This window comes from Myxocyprinus asiaticus, chromosome 32 (assembly GCF_019703515.2).
Source record: "Myxocyprinus asiaticus isolate MX2 ecotype Aquarium Trade chromosome 32, UBuf_Myxa_2, whole genome shotgun sequence".
Taxonomy (NCBI): domain Eukaryota; kingdom Metazoa; phylum Chordata; class Actinopteri; order Cypriniformes; family Catostomidae; genus Myxocyprinus; species Myxocyprinus asiaticus.
The window spans coordinates 9,186,317-9,204,616 of record NC_059375.1 but is presented as its reverse complement, the minus strand read 5'-3'; the positions used below and the strand labels follow the sequence as shown (position 1 = coordinate 9,204,616).

At 38.2% G+C, this 18,300-nt stretch overlaps 1 protein-coding gene and 1 long non-coding RNA gene across 3 annotated transcripts in view; one reads left to right on the top strand and one right to left on the bottom strand.

Moving 5' to 3' along the window:
* Positions 1–370: 370 nt before the first annotated feature.
* On the bottom strand, positions 371–5,426 carry LOC127423377 (uncharacterized). 2 transcript variants are annotated; one of them, XR_007894310.1, is made up of 5 exons: positions 5,302–5,426; positions 3,830–3,888; positions 3,323–3,467; positions 812–945; positions 371–691 (listed from the first exon to the last, which is right to left on the bottom strand). It is a non-coding gene; the product is annotated as an uncharacterized LOC127423377 (long non-coding RNA). The 2 variants fall into 2 exon arrangements; XR_007894311.1 differs by lacking the exon at positions 5,302–5,426 and adding an exon at positions 4,101–5,236.
* A 153-nt stretch (positions 5,427–5,579) lies between these two features.
* The window catches only part of LOC127423371 (phytanoyl-CoA hydroxylase-interacting protein-like), a 39,607-nt gene continuing 26,886 nt past the window's right edge, over positions 5,580–18,300 (top strand). The window contains exon 1 of the mRNA XM_051667622.1: positions 5,580–5,785. Within this exon, the coding sequence (XP_051523582.1) occupies positions 5,677–5,785 (109 nt within the window). The 5' untranslated portion in view covers positions 5,580–5,676. The remainder of the gene's footprint in view (positions 5,786–18,300) is intronic.

Below are 18,300 nucleotides of genomic sequence, written 5' to 3'. Positions count from 1 at the left end.
TAGCATGTGAACAAAGATTTCTGCCACATACACATTCTTGTTTACACGCGATAATCATTCAATTTAATTATCGAAGGTGAAAATATGTTTTTTTAAGTTCAAATAATCCATTTAAAATCCTCTTGGCTCAAATATCTGAGGGGGCACGTGCCCCTTACTTTGAATGAGCATGACACCTCTGCTTATGCTCCATGGCTAACCTGCTCCATATCAGGCTTTGTTCTAGGTAACAGATCGCTAACAGATACTGAACAAATCAGCTGTGAGTAAAGTGACATCATTGATGCAATGAAGTCACTCCCCCGTCTCACTTAAAGAGCACTGTGAAGGACTCAATTCATCTGGGAAAGGAGGAAGTGGGAGCCGGATCCACATTCAACAAGACTTTAATTAGACAAAACATCACACTGAAAACACAGCAATACACACACACACACACACATAGAGCAGCCGTGTGTGTCTCTCTCTCTCACTCTCTGGCATCCCTGGCTATTCCTTAATCTCCTTTCCGTTGATTAGGCAACTTAGAGCTGGGCTTGCATCCTCACGGCCGGCCATACCCCACTCCTCCACCGCCCGATTCAGGCCGGGGCGCCATCCGGACTGGCTTACTCCCCCCACATCTCTGGAGGGGAGACGCTGCCCTTCTGGCCGTTCTGCCACCCGATGGTCCTCCCCGCCTCCTGAGAATCTGAGAGAAACGAGGGGAGGGAGGGAGAGAGAGAAAGAGTGAGCGGGAGAGACAGAGAGAAAGAGGAGAGAGAGAGAAAAGAAAACACTCTTCATTGGCTCCCATGGGCACGCCACCCACCTGGTTCCTCCACCTCCCGGCAGATGGCAGCGGGTCCTCCATCTCCTGGTGGACGGCAGCAACGAGTTCTCCTGGACAGCGTGCCCTTCCTGCTTTCCCGGGTTTCGGCACCAGTGTGAAGGATCTCAGTTCGTCTGGGAAAGGAGGAAGCGGGAGCCAGATCCATTCAACAAGACTTTAATTAGACAGAACATCAAACTTAAAACACAGCAACATAAACACACACACAGAGCGGCCGTGTGTCATCCCCGGCTCTTCCCTTATCTCCCTCCCACTGATTAGGCAACTCAGTACTGGCCACACCCTCCTCCTCATCACAAGCACCTTACAGAAAAAATCTTAGATATCCACAAAATCAACTCTTCATGATAAATTATATAAATATAGATTTTCAGCAGATCCAGTCTTTTATTTTATTTGTTTTGCATTTACCTACTCTAGGCATAAAATATATGTGAAATAATATAATATTAGGCTATCTATAAAAAGCTAGTGAGATTAATTAATATAATACTTGCCAATAATTATTTATTTGAAAATATTAAAAGCTAAAACGCTTCACTAGAAAGCTAAAGACAGTGATACATGCCTCCCAAACCCCTTCTTTCAAGGACTAGAGATGAACATACAGTATATCACTTGAAGTTCAATTCAAGCAGTACACAAAATACATCTTTAAAAAACCAACAAATATGTCTTATTATTGCACACCAGCTATTGAATACAGTATTCAAATGCTCACTTTTTAATTATTCAGTAGAATCCTATATTAAATTTTAATAGTAATAAATTATATTAAGTATTCAATTTAAATGAATATAAAATCTTTTATTTTTTAAATAAAGTTTTTAAGCTTTTAATATTCATAAGTCTATGTGTTCTTGTTGTGGACCTATACTGATGAGCTATAACATTATGACCACCTGCCTAATATGCTGTTGGTCCTCCGCCTGCCGCCAAAACCGTGCCGACCACCGAGGCATGGACTCTATAAGACCCCTGAAGGTGTCCTGTGGTATCTGGCACCAAGACATTAGCAGCAGATCCTTCAAGTCCTGTAAGCTGCGAAGTGGAGCCGCCATGGATTGAACTTGTTGGTCCAGCACATCCCACATGTGCTCAATCGGATTGAGATCTGGTGAATTTGGAGGCCAGGGCAACACCTTGAACTCTTCATCATGTTCCTCAAACCATTCCCGAACAATGTGTGCAGTGTGGCTGGGTGCATTATCCTGCTGAAAGAGGCCATCAGGGAATACCATTGACGTGAAAGGATATACCTGGTCTGAAACAGTGTTTAGGTAGGTGGCATGTGTCAAAATGACATCCACTTGAATGGCCGGACCCAGGGTTTCCCAGCAGAACATTGCCCAGAGCATCACAATCCCTCCACCGGCTTGTCATCTTCCCACAGTGCATCCTGGTGCCATCACTTCCCCAGGTAAATGGTGCACACGTACATGGTCGTCCACGTGATGAAAAAGAAAATGGAACTCATCGGATCAGGCAACCTTCTTCCACTGTTCCAAGGTCCAGCTCCACAGCCCCATACACAGCAGGGTGTGATGCACTGTGTGTTGTGACACATTCCTCCCATAACCATCATTAAACTTGTCTGTGAGTTGTACCACAGTAGAACTTTTGTCTATTGCCTTCGTTGCCCTCACGCATCGATGAGCCTTGGGCGCCGGTTTATGGTTTGTCCCACCTCTGACAACTGTCGGTAGGTATTCACCATTGCTGACCAGGAGCACCCCACAAGCCTTGCCGTTTCTGAAATGCTCTGACCCAGTCGTCTGCCTAAAACAATTTGGCCCTTGTCAAAGTCGCTCAGGTCTTTACTCCCGCCCATTTCTCCTGCATTCAACACGTTGACTATAAAAACTGATTGTTTGCTTACCATCTAATCTACCCAGACCTTGATATGTGGCCTTGTTAGGAGATGATCAACGTTATTCGCTTCACCTGTGAGTGATCATAATGTTTTGGCTCATCGTTGTAAATGAATTTACTTACGCATCGATATACTGTATCAGCTGTTACTTCTTGTTGTGTAAATGTCTTAAATTTCTTCACAATTGTACAGTCATCCATTGTGCAGTGTAAATCATGAGTTTGAATTCTTTGTGATTTAATTATGAAAAATAGATATAACTTTGGCTTTTAAATTCATGCCTATCCTTCCACACTTCTGTCATCTGTTTGCCATTCATTGGTGAGATTATCTATTTATGCTTGTGTCCTTTTTGTTCAAATTCTTATTTTGATAAGTGTTGTTCATGAACTCTTATTTAGAATTTTTGTGTTTTCTGTTTCCTGTCATTATGTTGCCTATGTGTGTCTTGTTAGTCAATTAACTTCACATGCATTTAAGCGGCTTTGCCATCTAATCACTCTCGCTTCATCCATTCCAGCTTTAGACGAAAAGAATGGATCCATTTCACTAAACCTCAGTTGCAGTGCGGACCTTAATCTATGCATCAATTTCCTTTTTTAATGGAATGGTCTTACCTTTTTCTATGATGAATTTATCTTTCTTTGGACACAGTGTGAGCTTCCACTCCGGTCACGGACTCTCCCATTCAAATCGTAGTGTCAGCTCTCCCGGTTGGATGCAACGCAGGCTCTCTCATTTGAATCGCAGTGTGGGCTCTCCCTTTCAAAAGCAGTGAAAGCTTCATGTTATTTACACTGTGGCCTTTCCAGTTAAAATCATTTTAATGCAGTCTGAGCCTCCATTCGGATGCAGTGTGAGCTTTCCCGTTCGAATGCACTGTGACCCTTCATGTTAGTTTTCATGGAGGCTCTCCTGTTCAAACTTTGAATTAAAATTAACAGTATTTGCATACACATCAAAGAATATATTAATATTAAAGATCTATGTATGTACTTGCTGGGGAATTTGGTATGTTTAGTGACTGACCCTTAATCACACCCGGCCAACACTTGCCACATGCTGAAATTTTGTCATTAGCATGGTTCATATGGACTGTCCACATGCAGCCCAGTTTTTCTTACCTCATCCACCTTTACGTGTCTGTGCTTGTTGTCTATGCAGGTGTCTGGAGTTGACTGTACTAAAAAGAATCATAAAGCAGTCATAGTATGCATTTGTTGAATGTGTTTGTATGGGCTCAAAAGAGTATACATTGAAAGGCTAGCAAGCCAGACCATGCACAAGACATAACGGCATGTGAAAAGAAGTATACCATAGCCTTTAATGTGTATGTGGTGATTGATTAAGTTTATTACACTACTTATATTACAATCAACCACTTCAAGGGCTTACATTCTGATTTTTAGCCAACAGCACTCTCAAAGCACCCGCTGATTGTAAGTTTCTGGAGGGCACATAGACTTGAAGTAGTGAGTGTAGATAGGGGGGTGTGGAGCCACTGGTTGTTCTTTAAGTGAGCATCAATGCCTTGAACCTGATGCCAGCAACCAGTGCAGTTCGATGAAGAGAGGCATGACGTGTGCTCTCTTTGGCTCGTTAAAGACCAATCGTGCCACAGTTCTGGATCAAGTGCAGAAGTTCGACTGTACATGCTGAAAGTCCTGCCACAGAAGAGCATTGCAGTAGTCCAGTCTAGATATAACAAGAGACTGAGAAGGACTTCGCTGAAAGTGTATTTTTTTTTTCACGCACTCGTTTCTCCCTTTACAATGATTCATGGGCTCATTATATATCTCATTATTTCCAAAATAATAGAAATGTAACAAGAATATATGTGTAGTACAAGTAATGTATTTAAAAATAATTAATTGAAAGTTGGTAACTATGATCTGATTGCAAGCCTTTCAAATGTAATGCATTACACAAACTTCAGCTAAAATAGGTATTAGATCACATTAACTACTTTCTGATTGCTATCATAGTCAATCACATTACACCAAACTCTGCTTGCCACACAAGATGTTTCAGTATACCTGGTTTACTACACACACAGATATCAACATTTGTAATACAAAACTTGATAATGGTGGCAATAAACAAAAAAACATTTTCAGATAGAAGGATCAACTCTAAACATTACAAAACAAGCTGCTAAATATGACATATAAACAAAAAACTGCAACAGCAGAGATAAAACCAGCAAGTATAAAATTCAAATGTATTAGCATAATTTATTCATGCAGCAATGCATGGTGAGGATCAGCATCATTGCTTATTCATTGTCGTTCTATCCACAGTACTGCTTAATCAAAGTAATGCCCATGGCCAATTTCACTGTAGAAATACAAGAAGATTGTTATGTTTACAGTAAATTTTGTGTTTTCCAGTACTGTAAAATTACAGTACAACTACAATCTTTTACAGACAACTTAGTCGCAGTACATTTTAAGCTGCTAGAACTTTGTAATAGTAAGTAAGCATTATTTACTTGATCTGATAATTATTTTACAGTGCATTTCTTTACAATAGCAACAATACCCAATTGCAAGCCAAGTGGCACATTAGTATAATACAGTCTTAACACAGTACTTACACTTTTATGTGATGAAGTGTGACCATTAAATATTTGCATGGGAGTCTAATCGCTGGAGAACACTTAACTGGAGAGAAGTGTTTGGTGAAGCACCATTGCTCTTTGCCCTTGACTATGGTGTCTCTGGAAGAGATCAGCTTTGGATGGAGCGGCCGTGACGATGTGCTGACGTGGCCATCATCAGCACCACACTGTGGAAACCCATGGGAGAAAGAGATAGCACACACACACACACACACACACACAGAGAGAGAGAGAGAGAGAGAGAGAGAGAGAGAGAGAGAGAGAGAGAGAGAGAGGAAGAAGAGGTGAAGATCTTTGTCCTGCGGCACTGCAGTCACAGTCAATATCGGAGTAGCGTTCATTAGAGGCCGAATGATGGAGGTTCCACGCGTGGGACACATTGTCAGTAGCCCCACAAGCCCGTGTGAGGACATGATGAAGAATCTTAGTCTGGATGCGATCCAGCTTTGTGAGATAGAAGGTAAGACGTGTTGGTTTGGCTAAGTTATTCTGCCATTCTTTTCCGCTCAAGTAGCACATGCTGGTGTGGAGTAGTGTCGTTTATTTAAGCCTTTAGACGGAAATATTATTGCATGCAAATGCATTTTAAGGCGCATGCATTTAAAGACTGGCTGATGCATAATATAGATTTGAGATGTCATTCTGTCATTTCCACCCGGACAGCTGAGCGTGCCGGTGTTGAGGAGCATTCTCAATGCAAGCTCTCTAGACAAGGAACTATTATTTTAATAAATGCAAAATCAACCACTCCCGTGCGGGTTCGTTTTTAAAAAACTACGTTTTAGAGTAGCTACTAATTCACTGTTGTCACAGTTATTTGTCAATCAGATGCATTTTTAGCATTTGCATTTAAAGACAAATGTTATTTTAATGCATACAGAACGAACTCACGAGCTGAGTTTAGCTTTGAAAATTGACGATTTTGACCACTAAATCAACTGTTACTGCTAATGTATTTTCTTTGTCAGTCAAATCAATTTTAAATGCGCATGATGCACACAATAGATTTTGGATGCGCTTGAGATTTTTCTCTTTATTATGTTCCTTTTGATTATAGAAGAGATGCATGTGTTGCCAGCATTATAAGATGATGGTGCTTTAATACTCCATGCGCTTGCATGCTTGTTTCAGTTTAAAACGCGCGTAATGTTCAGCACCATGGACACGGTCATTGAGTGTGCATCATAGAAACAATACCAGATTGCAGCTGCATGCAACGGAGGCTATACGACCAGTAAGCAGTTCACTCACTCAGCTCGTAATGAAACAGCAAAATGTTAAGTCGATCAAGAATAATCCTGGGTGACACATGCTTTTGTATCTAGTGTGTGTGGTTTAGTGGTTTACTTAATTCATCGTTAATGTTTATGGACAGGGTGTACATGGGTGTATCCCAATGCAAGCATTTGTGTCTTAAGTTATTGATTTTCCAGAGAAAATGGAGTGGAGACCATAGTACACTGTCATCATTTGTAAAATCTTATGATTTGCACCCTTATTTGGGATGACAAAGCATTTACATATTAAAGCACAAGAACATTTTCCCACCATGTTCTTTTCTTTGATATTTTAATGCTTCCCTTACAGAAATATGATATATGCCCATATTAACATACGTGTATTAAATTATAGTTCATACTGTATATTTGAACATACAACATTGTGTAGATGTACTGTACATTTAAATTCCACTATTTGGCAAAATATGTTACATGTATGAAACTGAATTTTTTGTAGTATTTTATTGTATTTTTTTTATTATTTTATTGCATATACAGTATGTACAAGTAAGTGACTTTTTATATAAGTGAAAACCTCATTTACATATATTTCATATATTTGTTTTGTGTATATTGCCATATTTCAGATTTCTGTATGAGTAGAATATTTAGTAATCAGAGCAATAGTTGACCAGGCTGATGAATTGGCTGATATATGGAAATTTTTTGATTACTGACATTGTCTGGTAACTGTGCCTGCTTGATTGATAAACAAAATTGGTCATTTGGGCTAGTGTCATTTCCAAACTCTACCAACCACCTTGTCAAAAGATTGTGCACAGTTTCTGTTTTCAAATATATATATATATATAATATTTATTTCATATTTATTTATTTATTGAGTAAACATTGCAAATAAAACAAGTGCAAAATAAGTTTTCACTTAAGTGTTCATGGTACGGTGTAGCCAGATGGCAACAATTTATTTCACTTTCTTACCTTTCAGATAAAACTACAACATAATGCATTGTTGGAAATGAAAGGGCAGTCTTTTAATGTACTGCAACCATGAATATGCTGTTTTTAAGCCACATGACATATGATTTTACTCTAAGACTCTTTTTCAGGGGTCACCCTTACAGGATGCTGAAGTGCTCCACAAATTGCTGCTTCTTTGATAAGATAATTAGATGTTGTTATTAACCGATAAACTTTATCTAACATCGTTTTACAGAATATCAAGGAAATATTAACATGCCATATGGCAACACTTACCACAATGTAGCTCTATGGGTTGCTATATGTTGCTATTTAACTCTGTACTGAAATGGAATTGCATTAATGCATTTTCTCATATTGTATGTATTTATTTATTTGAAGTATTTACCATTATGTAATTACATTTATGCATAAATAGCAAAATTAGGATTTGTATTTTTCTTTTCAGACAAAAATCAACATTGCAGTGTTTTATGGAAAGGGCAAGAAGTGTGCACAGTTCCAAACAACTCTTCCAAATGACAACAGTGAGGATGAGCTTGGCTGTAGTAACAGTGAAAATTACATTGATGATCGAAAAATGCATGATAATGCTTCACTCAATTGACATTTTTAGGAATTCCAAGTGTAAAAATATATCAATTAATTAAAGAAATCTAATTTTACTCAAGGAGAAATTTATTATATTTAAGAAAAATTAGTTTTTGGACCATTTACCATTGTGGCGCAGAGTTGTCATTGCAATGTTTTCCGTTTTCTTTCCAAATTTTCACATTTTTGTCATTAGAGCAATTTTATGTCAGTAAATAAAAATTCAACAGTTTGAACATAATGCTCACAATACAGGGTTCAATTCAGCAATTATGATTACAATTTATTATATATATTGGCCATCAGCCACACTATCTTTTAGTTGTCGATATTGGCTTTGACCATTAAAAACATATCAGTCAGCCACTATTGTTCAGTATTAATGAAAGTAACAAGAGGTGATATGAAGATAACAGCATTATATCAAGCCAATGCATTTGCATGGACTTAAACAAAGTAAGAACATGCTTTTGTTTTCTATTCTATGCCAGCACTGTGTAGAGGAACTCAAAGTACCTTCAGCCATGCTGTCACAAGTAAGAGAGAGAGAGAGAGAGAGAGACACACACAAAGAGAGAGAATGTTCTTATTGACACGGTCTGTGCTTTTGAGTCATATAATGGCTGTGCACTCTATTGATTTAGTTTATATTGTTATAAATTATTTAATAATTCAAACAGTCACTGTTATGTAATTTATGGCCACAGAGAATCTAATTAGATTGGTTGATGTATATTGGACAATAATTTGCGATAATGACAGTTCAGATCTGAACCAGGAGGGAGCATGACGAGGATATGATACATATGACTGAGTCACAATGGGTACATTCTGTTCAGATCCATCTGTCCCCTGTGATCCATACCTCTCCCATATTATACACCAAAACGCCTCTCTCCATTTCTGTTGACACACAGTAGTGGACATCTGTGTCATGGTTTAGAGGAAAGGTTTGCCAGTTTTTAAAGGTTAATGAGCATATTCCCACTTTAGGTGGGTCATTCTTGGAAACAGTGCCATTTGTGTAAAAAAAAAAATAAATAAATAAAAAAAAACAAATCTTAACTTTTTTTATTATTTCATTTGAAAATGTTAGTACTGCTGATCTTTCAAGTAGGCTAATCATATTTTCCCATTTCGGGCCATAAGTAGGCCTACCGCTATAGAAATGGGGGATAACCATTATTAAAAAATATATCAGTTTACCTTGTAATACATCACACATGTTTTGTGGCAACCCTGTTACATTTAAAGCTTTCTGGGGACACTATGGGGACACAAATTGAAGATTTGTCCAAAAATGTCTAAATATGCAGTACATAAATGTATCAGAAAGTAAACAAAGGGACAGGATGTGAAAACAGGAGACATACAGTATACAGTACAAAATACAAAACTATTTATACCATTATATTCCATCATTAATTGGTGTATATATGTGCATGTACTCTTATACGCTGCAGTGCTACAGGATTTTTAGAAAAAGAAAAAAATAATAATAATAATTTAAAAGATAGTGAACGCATGATATTTAAAAATTAAAATCTAATAGTGATGAATGGAGACATAAACAAATTGATTCCAATGAAAAACACATTCAGAAATAACATTTTGAATTGTAAATTTAAAAAGATTCAAATCTATCAAATGCTGTTTGTAATTTCTGTTATTTATCCTCTTGCTTATATCAATAGTAAGTCATGGACACACAAACTGTAGCACACAAATGGCATTCATGAATATGTCTCAGGTGTTTACACTAATAGCGTAATTTATGACCTTGTTGTGAATACTTGGTGCCAATATGTTAAGTTCATCTTTGTTTGACTATAGGATTCAGTAGAAATTAAATCAAGCATATATTTCCATCATAAAACTGTTGAAGACTGACTCAAGGGAAGTTTTTGATTCTGAAACACAGAACACTCTAAGAACAAGCATGCATTTGTGAAATGTAAAAAAAAAAAAAAAAAGAAAAAATAGGATGAGTCGATTCTGTGCTTCAGCACTCTTAGATAAGCATGCATGGAGGGAGGCATTTCTTCACCCTTGGGGCCACCTCAGATGGGCCATTCCTTTGTGTGAGCCTGACAGTGCTAGCTAATTACCTCTGTCTATGAATATACAGCTTTGGCCAGCTGTGTGTGTGGGGACTGGCTCCAGTACAGGGGCCACCATCTGCCAAGCCTGCCTGCCTGTTTAATGAAAGAAACGATTTAGCACGGCCATCAATTTGCTAATTGTGTCCACTCTGCACACAGCACAGCAAAAAGACAACAAACCAAACGTGAATCAGACAGAAATAATAGAGTTGATTCATGATTATTAGCCCATTCTGAGCTGAGCATGCTCATAGAAACAGCAGTGCTGTTTAAATTGGTGGAATTTGGACTTTAAACTGTTAAGGGTTACATCCAGGGGGATCTTGCTCGTATTCGTAGGTATTTGCATTTAAAGTGTACATTCATTTTCGTATGTTTGGTAGATATTGAAACATACAATATCATATTGGCAGCATCTAAAGTGTTAAGCTCTTACATATGTACAAATTTAGATACATACAAATGTTTATAGATCCCCTGAAGACTGGTTGGAACTGAAATGGTCAAAGCATTTGCAAGAGGTACATTTATCAGTAAGTGATGGAGAAACATTGTCTCCTTTTTAATACCATATATATATAATTCAAGCAGAGCAATTCAAGCATGAAGTACTTTTAAAGGGATAGTTTACCCAAAATTTTTAATTCTCTCATCATTTACTCACCCTCATACCCTGTCAGGTGTGTATGACTTTCTGTCTTCTGCTGAACACAAACAAAGATTTTTAGAAGAATATCTCAGCTCTGTAGGTCCTCACAATGCAAGTAAATGAGTATCAACATTTTGAAGCTCTCAAAAGTATATAGGCAGCATAAAAGTAATCCATAAGTCTCCAGTGGTTAAATCTATATCTTTAGAAGCGATATGATCGGTGTGGGCAAGAAACAGATCAATATTTAAGTTCTTTTTTATTAGAAATTCTCCTCTCTTCCCAGTAGGTGGCGGTATGCATGAAGAATGTGAATCGGCAAAAACAAAATTAGAAAAATGTGACAGTGGAGATTGATATACTATGGCTGTTTTTCAATGTGTGTTTTTTTGTGTTCTTGCATTCCCGAGGAGTCGTTCGACATCATCATCAACTGCCAAAGTTCAATTCCAATACTCAATAACACAAGTACAGAGAATGCATAAAATTACCCTTATATGTTCTTGATCAAGCCGATTATCGAGGATGCATCGGACGGTGATTTGTGTGCAAGAACCTAGTACAATGGTGGCAGACTAAGGACATTTATCGTTGTGTTTTACCTCAAGAGTTTCCCGTTGTAAGCTCGTGAAAGTCTGACAGCTCATGAGAGTCCTTATACTCCATCAACATTTGTTGTTTTGTTGGGCATCATTTTAATGAAGTAATAAACACATGAAGGAAACGAGTGTTAACAGATTTTATTACATTTTAACGTGTCACTAGTCCTGCAAAACCTCACTGGTGTGATGAAGATAATGCTATCACTGGTGTGTGATATGCCAGTAGTTCTCTCACTGCCTTTAAATGTGCTGTGACGGTTAATTGCGCAACAGGAAAATCGCAGCACATCTCAAAATTCGCAATAAATGGATTCTACATCCTCCTGTTCTTCTGAGTTCGTTCTTCCAAGGTAGCTTGGCAAGATTGGTCTTCATAAGAACGCAAGTCCATTCTCTGCATTCTTTGCATTGAGACACATTTCTTTAACTTTGTGTTTTTAAGAGCTGTGTCAGCAATGGGCAGTCAGCCCGCTTCACAAGCAGCACAGCCACAGAATGAGATCCGGTCACACAGGACAGGACAACCTTGACAGCTTGGCGAAGCACAACAAAATGCAGTGGTCTCAAGGCGTGATTTTCAAAGCTTCAAGTAATTTTCACTTGACACAGTGTCCTAAAAACTCAGCGTTTATGACCTTTCAAATCATCCATCTGACATATGAACATGGTCTAAAAATTAAAAATGGCACAGACAGAACGCAAGAATGACAAACTCAATTGAAAAAATGGATTGCTGTTGACTGTAGGCTTGTTTAATAATATGGAATTAAAACAAACAATATATTGACTTCTAAAGTGTCTTTTTGTATTGTCTAATCTATGCTTTACTTGTCTGCCACAATAATGCACATAATTTGAATGTTTGAATTATTATATTTCTTTTAAGTCCTACATATAATATTTTTTATTATACTGTATTGTTTTATCATTCATATTATTATATACAGTATCTATATATCTATTTTTGGGGGCCTTTCTCAGCAAATTCATTGACAGCCCAATTTCTAAGACATGTCTACATATCATAGTATACTAATCTATGCTGATGGGGTTTACTACAGTGAAAGGATGCTAAACTTCTAATAAAAACAGAAGACTGTGCCCTTCCACTCCAAGTTCATGTTTTTATGCCGCCTCAAGTGCAAACATCACAACAAAAGAAACACCATGCTAGACTTGTTTTTCTCAGATCTCATTTTACTCAGTGGTGTTACATAGCTGGCATCACAGTTTCACCCTGTGTGTGTGTATGTGCTTCTCACAACTTATCTGTCTTTAAACCAAAGTGTTAAGATGGTTACATGCCACATTGCTGCTCTATTAAGAGATTTAATCATATATATTCACTCTGAATTCTCCCTTGACAAGTCCATTGTTCACTCTCATTGAACTGAACAAGTTATTAAAAGGCAAGCAATACAACTTTCAGGAGTTGGCAGGTGAACTAGGAAATGTATCATGCATCATAGCTTCTTCCTACAGTAAATTCATAATTAAATAGAAATGTAGTTAAGAAAACACACATTGCTTATTTTAGCAATAAAAGTAAAAAAAAATAAAAATAAAAATAAAAAAACAGGACTATGCAAGCATCTTCAAAAAAAGCTAAATTTAAGCACAGTGCGCATTATAAACCGTATGAAATATCACACGGCAGTAACAGATACCAGGTTTAACCTTAAACAAAGGCACAATCAAAGAAAAGGCACCAAGACAAGTTTTATGTTTCGCAATACAAACCAATAGACTGCACAATGAGGAATCAAATAAACCTGTGAGGACGACCTTTGTGAAGATACATGTTTCAATGCTACTCTGTTAAGACCCTCTCAAACTATATGGCATGCATAAGTTAGAGTTCTGTTGGTGTTTACATTGTAAAATTGACTGTTGGATGGCTCCTTATTACACTTATTACACAACTGCTTGGCCAAATAAATATCTAAATGGACAATATTGATGGTAATATTGATTGGAATTTAAATGATCTTATTAGCCTACTTGTAGAGATCGCAGAGTTATGCGAGACATAGGAAGAATGACTCGAAATACCTGGATGACCGGTCTGATATCACTTTATACCTAGAAATATAAGACAGCTTGTTGGTGCGATTGACCATTGGGATGGGACTGTCCAACTGCCTTTTACTTGAATGGAAATGGCAACTGGTAGCTTTCTTCACGTTTTATGCACCTCCTTGTGTTTGGGTATTTATATGGCTTTGATTTACCTCTTTGCCTTTTATAGCAACAGAAAACATATTTTACATACACTACAATTTTCAAAATGCTCTGGTTTGGACAGGTAGTGTTCTGATACGTTTTCTTAGTTTAATGAGACAGGCCTGCTGTGTGGCCCATATGCTGCTGCGGCCGTACTGCTGCCATAAGCTCTTTCTGTACACTCTCCGGACCCTTCCCTCTGCACCTCATAGAGGGGCGGCACAGTAGATCAAGCCAGCACCAATTCACCTGCCAATAATTTAGCTTTTGCTAACAAGACTCCACTGTTTCCTGTCATATCTATTGCAAATTCTTACTCATGAAAAACAGAAAAAAGTCAAATGTGTTAAAGAGACACTTACTGTGCATGCACAAGTGAATTTGTCTCACCTAAAATCCATTCAGTTAAAATATATCCATTCATTAAAATATAAAACACACAGTATGTCATGTTAATCAATTAATTAAAATAATTAAAATTAGCCATCACCTGCAAACTCAAATAAACATCAACACATTTTTATGTTAAACAAAGATACAATATTTGCTATATTTGCCCCCACTGTTTAATTTTTGGGGACATTGTTGTCACTTTTTGGAGCATTTTGGCCCTGAGCCCCTGTTACTGTAATTTCTGACCTTGATTCAGACCCAGTAAAACATTTCAACTCATTTAAATAAAAAAAATGTACATTTCATATTATTTTTGTGAAAACTGCCTTGAATTTTTGTGAAGTGTTTTTGTGCAATGTAACTCTCATGTTGGATGAACATAATAAGAATAAACGTTTTATAGTACAATGTTTTTATTAGTTAAAATTGGCAATGCATTACTCCAAGATCAATTTTAGCCTTATGATAATGTCTTACAAACATACGATTCCATAAATATCATGAAACACCGACCAATGTCATCAGAGTCCTGTCAAAAATCCTACCAGTTGAGACAGCATTTCCTACAAGAGCTATTTTTTATTCTATCGCCAGTCAAACATCAAAACAGCTCTTTGAAAACCAATGTTGTCTGCACATTTTCCACTTGTCATCATTTAAATGATGCCTTAGCATTGGTCTAAAAGCACTGAGAAAAAAGCATGTGCCACATCTTCTAACACGATGATCCATCTCCCCAGGGATCACTACAGTGGTAATAATCTTCAGGAGCTATTCAAGCAGTTCATCATTAAGGGTTTTGGCTAATTTCCATTGCTCAAGATCTTTAGATTCTGGACAGCTTTGAGAAAATGGGAACTTACGCATTAAACTCAAGGGTAGATAGGCTGCATTTGATGCTGTAATTACGGTTTCTTAAAAGATTAGTTCACCCACAAATTCTCTCATGATTTACTCATGTTTAATCCATCCCATATGTGTATGTCTTTCCTTCTTCAGCAGAACCAAAATGAAGATTTTCATAAGCACATTTCAGCTCTGTATGTCCATACAATGAAAACGAATGGGTGCCATGACGCTGCTGGCTGTTTGACAGTCCAAAAGGCATATTTAGGCAGCATAGAAGTACTCCACATGGCTCTAGTTGATCAATAAATGTCTATTGAAGCAAACCGAAAGGTTGGTGTAAGAAACAAATCAATAATTAAAATGTTTTTATCTTTAAATTGCTGCTTCTGCCCACCGCTGTATATCTGTTTGAAATGGCATAATAAAGTTTTAATTATCTATTTATTTTTTATACAAACCAATCGATTTGCTTCAGAAGACATTCATTGATTATGTGGAGTACTTTTATGCTGCCTAAATATGCATTTTGGACAGTCAAACAGCCAGCAGCGTCATGGCACACATTCGCTTTCATTGTATGGACATACAGAGCTGAAATGTGCTTATAAAAATCTTCATTTCGGTTCTGCTGAAGAAGGAAAGACATACACATCTGGGATGGCTTAAAGGTAAATCAGGAGAGAATTATCATTTTTGGGAGAACTAATCCTTTAATGTTCCACTCTGTCTCACGAGAACAGCTGGGTTCTTCAAATGGTTATTCAGCAGATTATATAACTTTCAATGTCAAGCAAAGTAATATCATGATATCAAGTTGAAGTTATGATGTGAAAGAACAATTTAAAACAGTGAGTGTTGATATATATATATAAACTAACAATGCCATTCCAACTGCCCAGAACACATTACTAACTGCCTAGCAACCACCTAAGAAGGCCCAGTGTCTGCAATGTTTTCTTGCACTGCACAATTGGCAGCTTTATTTCTCCATCACTGTTTCAGGGGCATCACCCATGTCAACACTTCCCTGACCAGAACAAACAATGTGTCATTGAATTTGCACAGTACGAGTGCTTTGATTTTCCCATTCTCTGCAGCATTCGTCCGCTCTGATTCCACACATTAAAGAATTAAATGCTACTCTATTTATAGTTTTGGGACCAAGAACTGATGAAACATTAATGCGCTCTCTCAGACAAAAGAGTGGTTCAGTAATATCATCACCCTGGATATATTAAACTCCTTCATGCCTGCATCTTCAGCAGGGAACTTAAGCAGGAGAAATTATATAAACATGGACAGCAGCTGCATTGTGGTGAAGAGTCTGTGTGTGGTTTATTAGAGTCATGGGTAATGTATGTTTAAGACATTACCCATGAGACACTGGCTTTTTAACTCTCCGAATGAATGTAAGGTTTTACAAGTTGGTACAAATTGGTCTTGGTGCACTAGATCTGCTTACGCTACTGCAGAGCAAGTACGAAGACTTACTACTGATAGAACATACACTATATTGCCAAAAGTATTCGCTCATCTGCCTTTAGACGCATATGAACTTAAGTGACATCCCATTCTTAATCCATAAGGTTTAATATGACGTCGGCCCACCCTTTGCAGCTATAACAGCTTCAACTCTTCTGGGAAGGCTTTCCACAAGGTTTAGGAGTGTGTTTATGGGAATTTTTGACCATTCTTCCAGAAGCGCATTTGTGAGGTCAGACACTGATGTTGGATGAGAAGGCCTGGCTCGCAGTCTTCGCTCTAATTCATCCCAAAGGTGCTCTATCGGGTTGAGGTCAGGACTCTGTGCAGGCCAGTCAAGTTCTTCCACACCAAACTCGCTCATCCATGTCTTTATGGACCTTGCTTTGTGCACTGGTGCGCAGTCATGTTGGAACAGGAAGGGGCCATCCCCAAACTGTCCCCACAATGTTGGGAGCATGGAATTGTCCAAAATCTCTTGGTATGCTGAAGCATTCAGAGTTCCTTTCACTGGAACTAAGGGGCCAAGCCCAGCTCCTGAAAAACAACCCCACACCATAATCCCCCCTCCACCAAACTTCACAGTTGGCACAATGCAGTCAGACAAGTACCGTTCTCCTGGCAACCGCAAAACTCAGACTCGTCCATCAGATTGCCAGATGGAGAAGCGTGATTCGTCACTCCAGAGAACGCGTCTCCACTGCTCTAGAGTCCAGTGGCGGCGTGCTTTACACAACTGCATCTGACGCTTTGCATTGCACTTGGTGATGTATGGCTTGGATGCAGCTGCTCGGCCATGGAAACCCATTCCATGAAGCTCTCTACGCACTGTTCTTGAGCTAATCTGAAGGCCACATGAACTTTGGAGGTCTGTAGTGACTGACTCTGCAGAAAGTTGGCGACCTCTGCGCACTATGCGCCTCAGCATCCGCTGACCCCGCTCTGTCATTTTACGTGGCCTACCACTTCGTGGCTGAGTTGCTGTCATTCCCAATCACTTCCAATTTGTTATAATACCACTGACAGTTGACTGTGGAATATTTAGTAGCGAGGAAATTTCACGACTGGACTTGTTGCACAGGTGGCATCCTATCACAGTACCACGCTGGAATTCACTGAGCTCCTGAGAGCGGCCCATTCTTTCACAAATGTTTATAGAAGCAGTCTGCATGCCTAGGTGCTTCATTTTATACACCTGTGGCCATGGAAGTGACTGGAACACCTGAATTCAATTATTTGGATGGGTGAGCGAATACTTTTGGCAATATAGTGTACATAGGACATGCTGCAATGATCATGTATGACATTCTGCTGCTGCACAATTGACATTTCGCTAAGCCCCACCTTAAAAGCGTTTCTAAACAATCCTATCTTTGCAACTGTTGCCGTCCGCCATTTCTCTGACAAGCGCTTGGTTTTTTCTAACGAGATTGTTGTGGGAGTACTGTGTGTTTGAGTAGTTTTAAGGGAAATTTTATAGAAATGATCCATAAAATGTAAAAAACATTTACTAAATGTACTTGTAAATTGGACACAAGGTATCTAGAAAGGATACATGTAGTGTTTTTTTCTTTATTTTTAAGTAAAGAAGACCATACTATGGATTAAACTTGTGTCAGCCCTCATTCCCAAATGAACACGTATAACATCAGCAAGGACACCTAAAATTGCTCCAAGGTAAATTAAAGCTAATAACTTTGATGTTAATTAATTTATGAATTGATTCATGTCTTAGTAAAGGCAACTGTAAATAAAGAATTCACAGCATCATAGTGAGTGTGTTATGAGACTGTGGTGATGTAGGCATGGCCAAGCGAGTATTAAGAGGGGTACATATCAAAACTTGGTGGATTCAGGTTGCAATC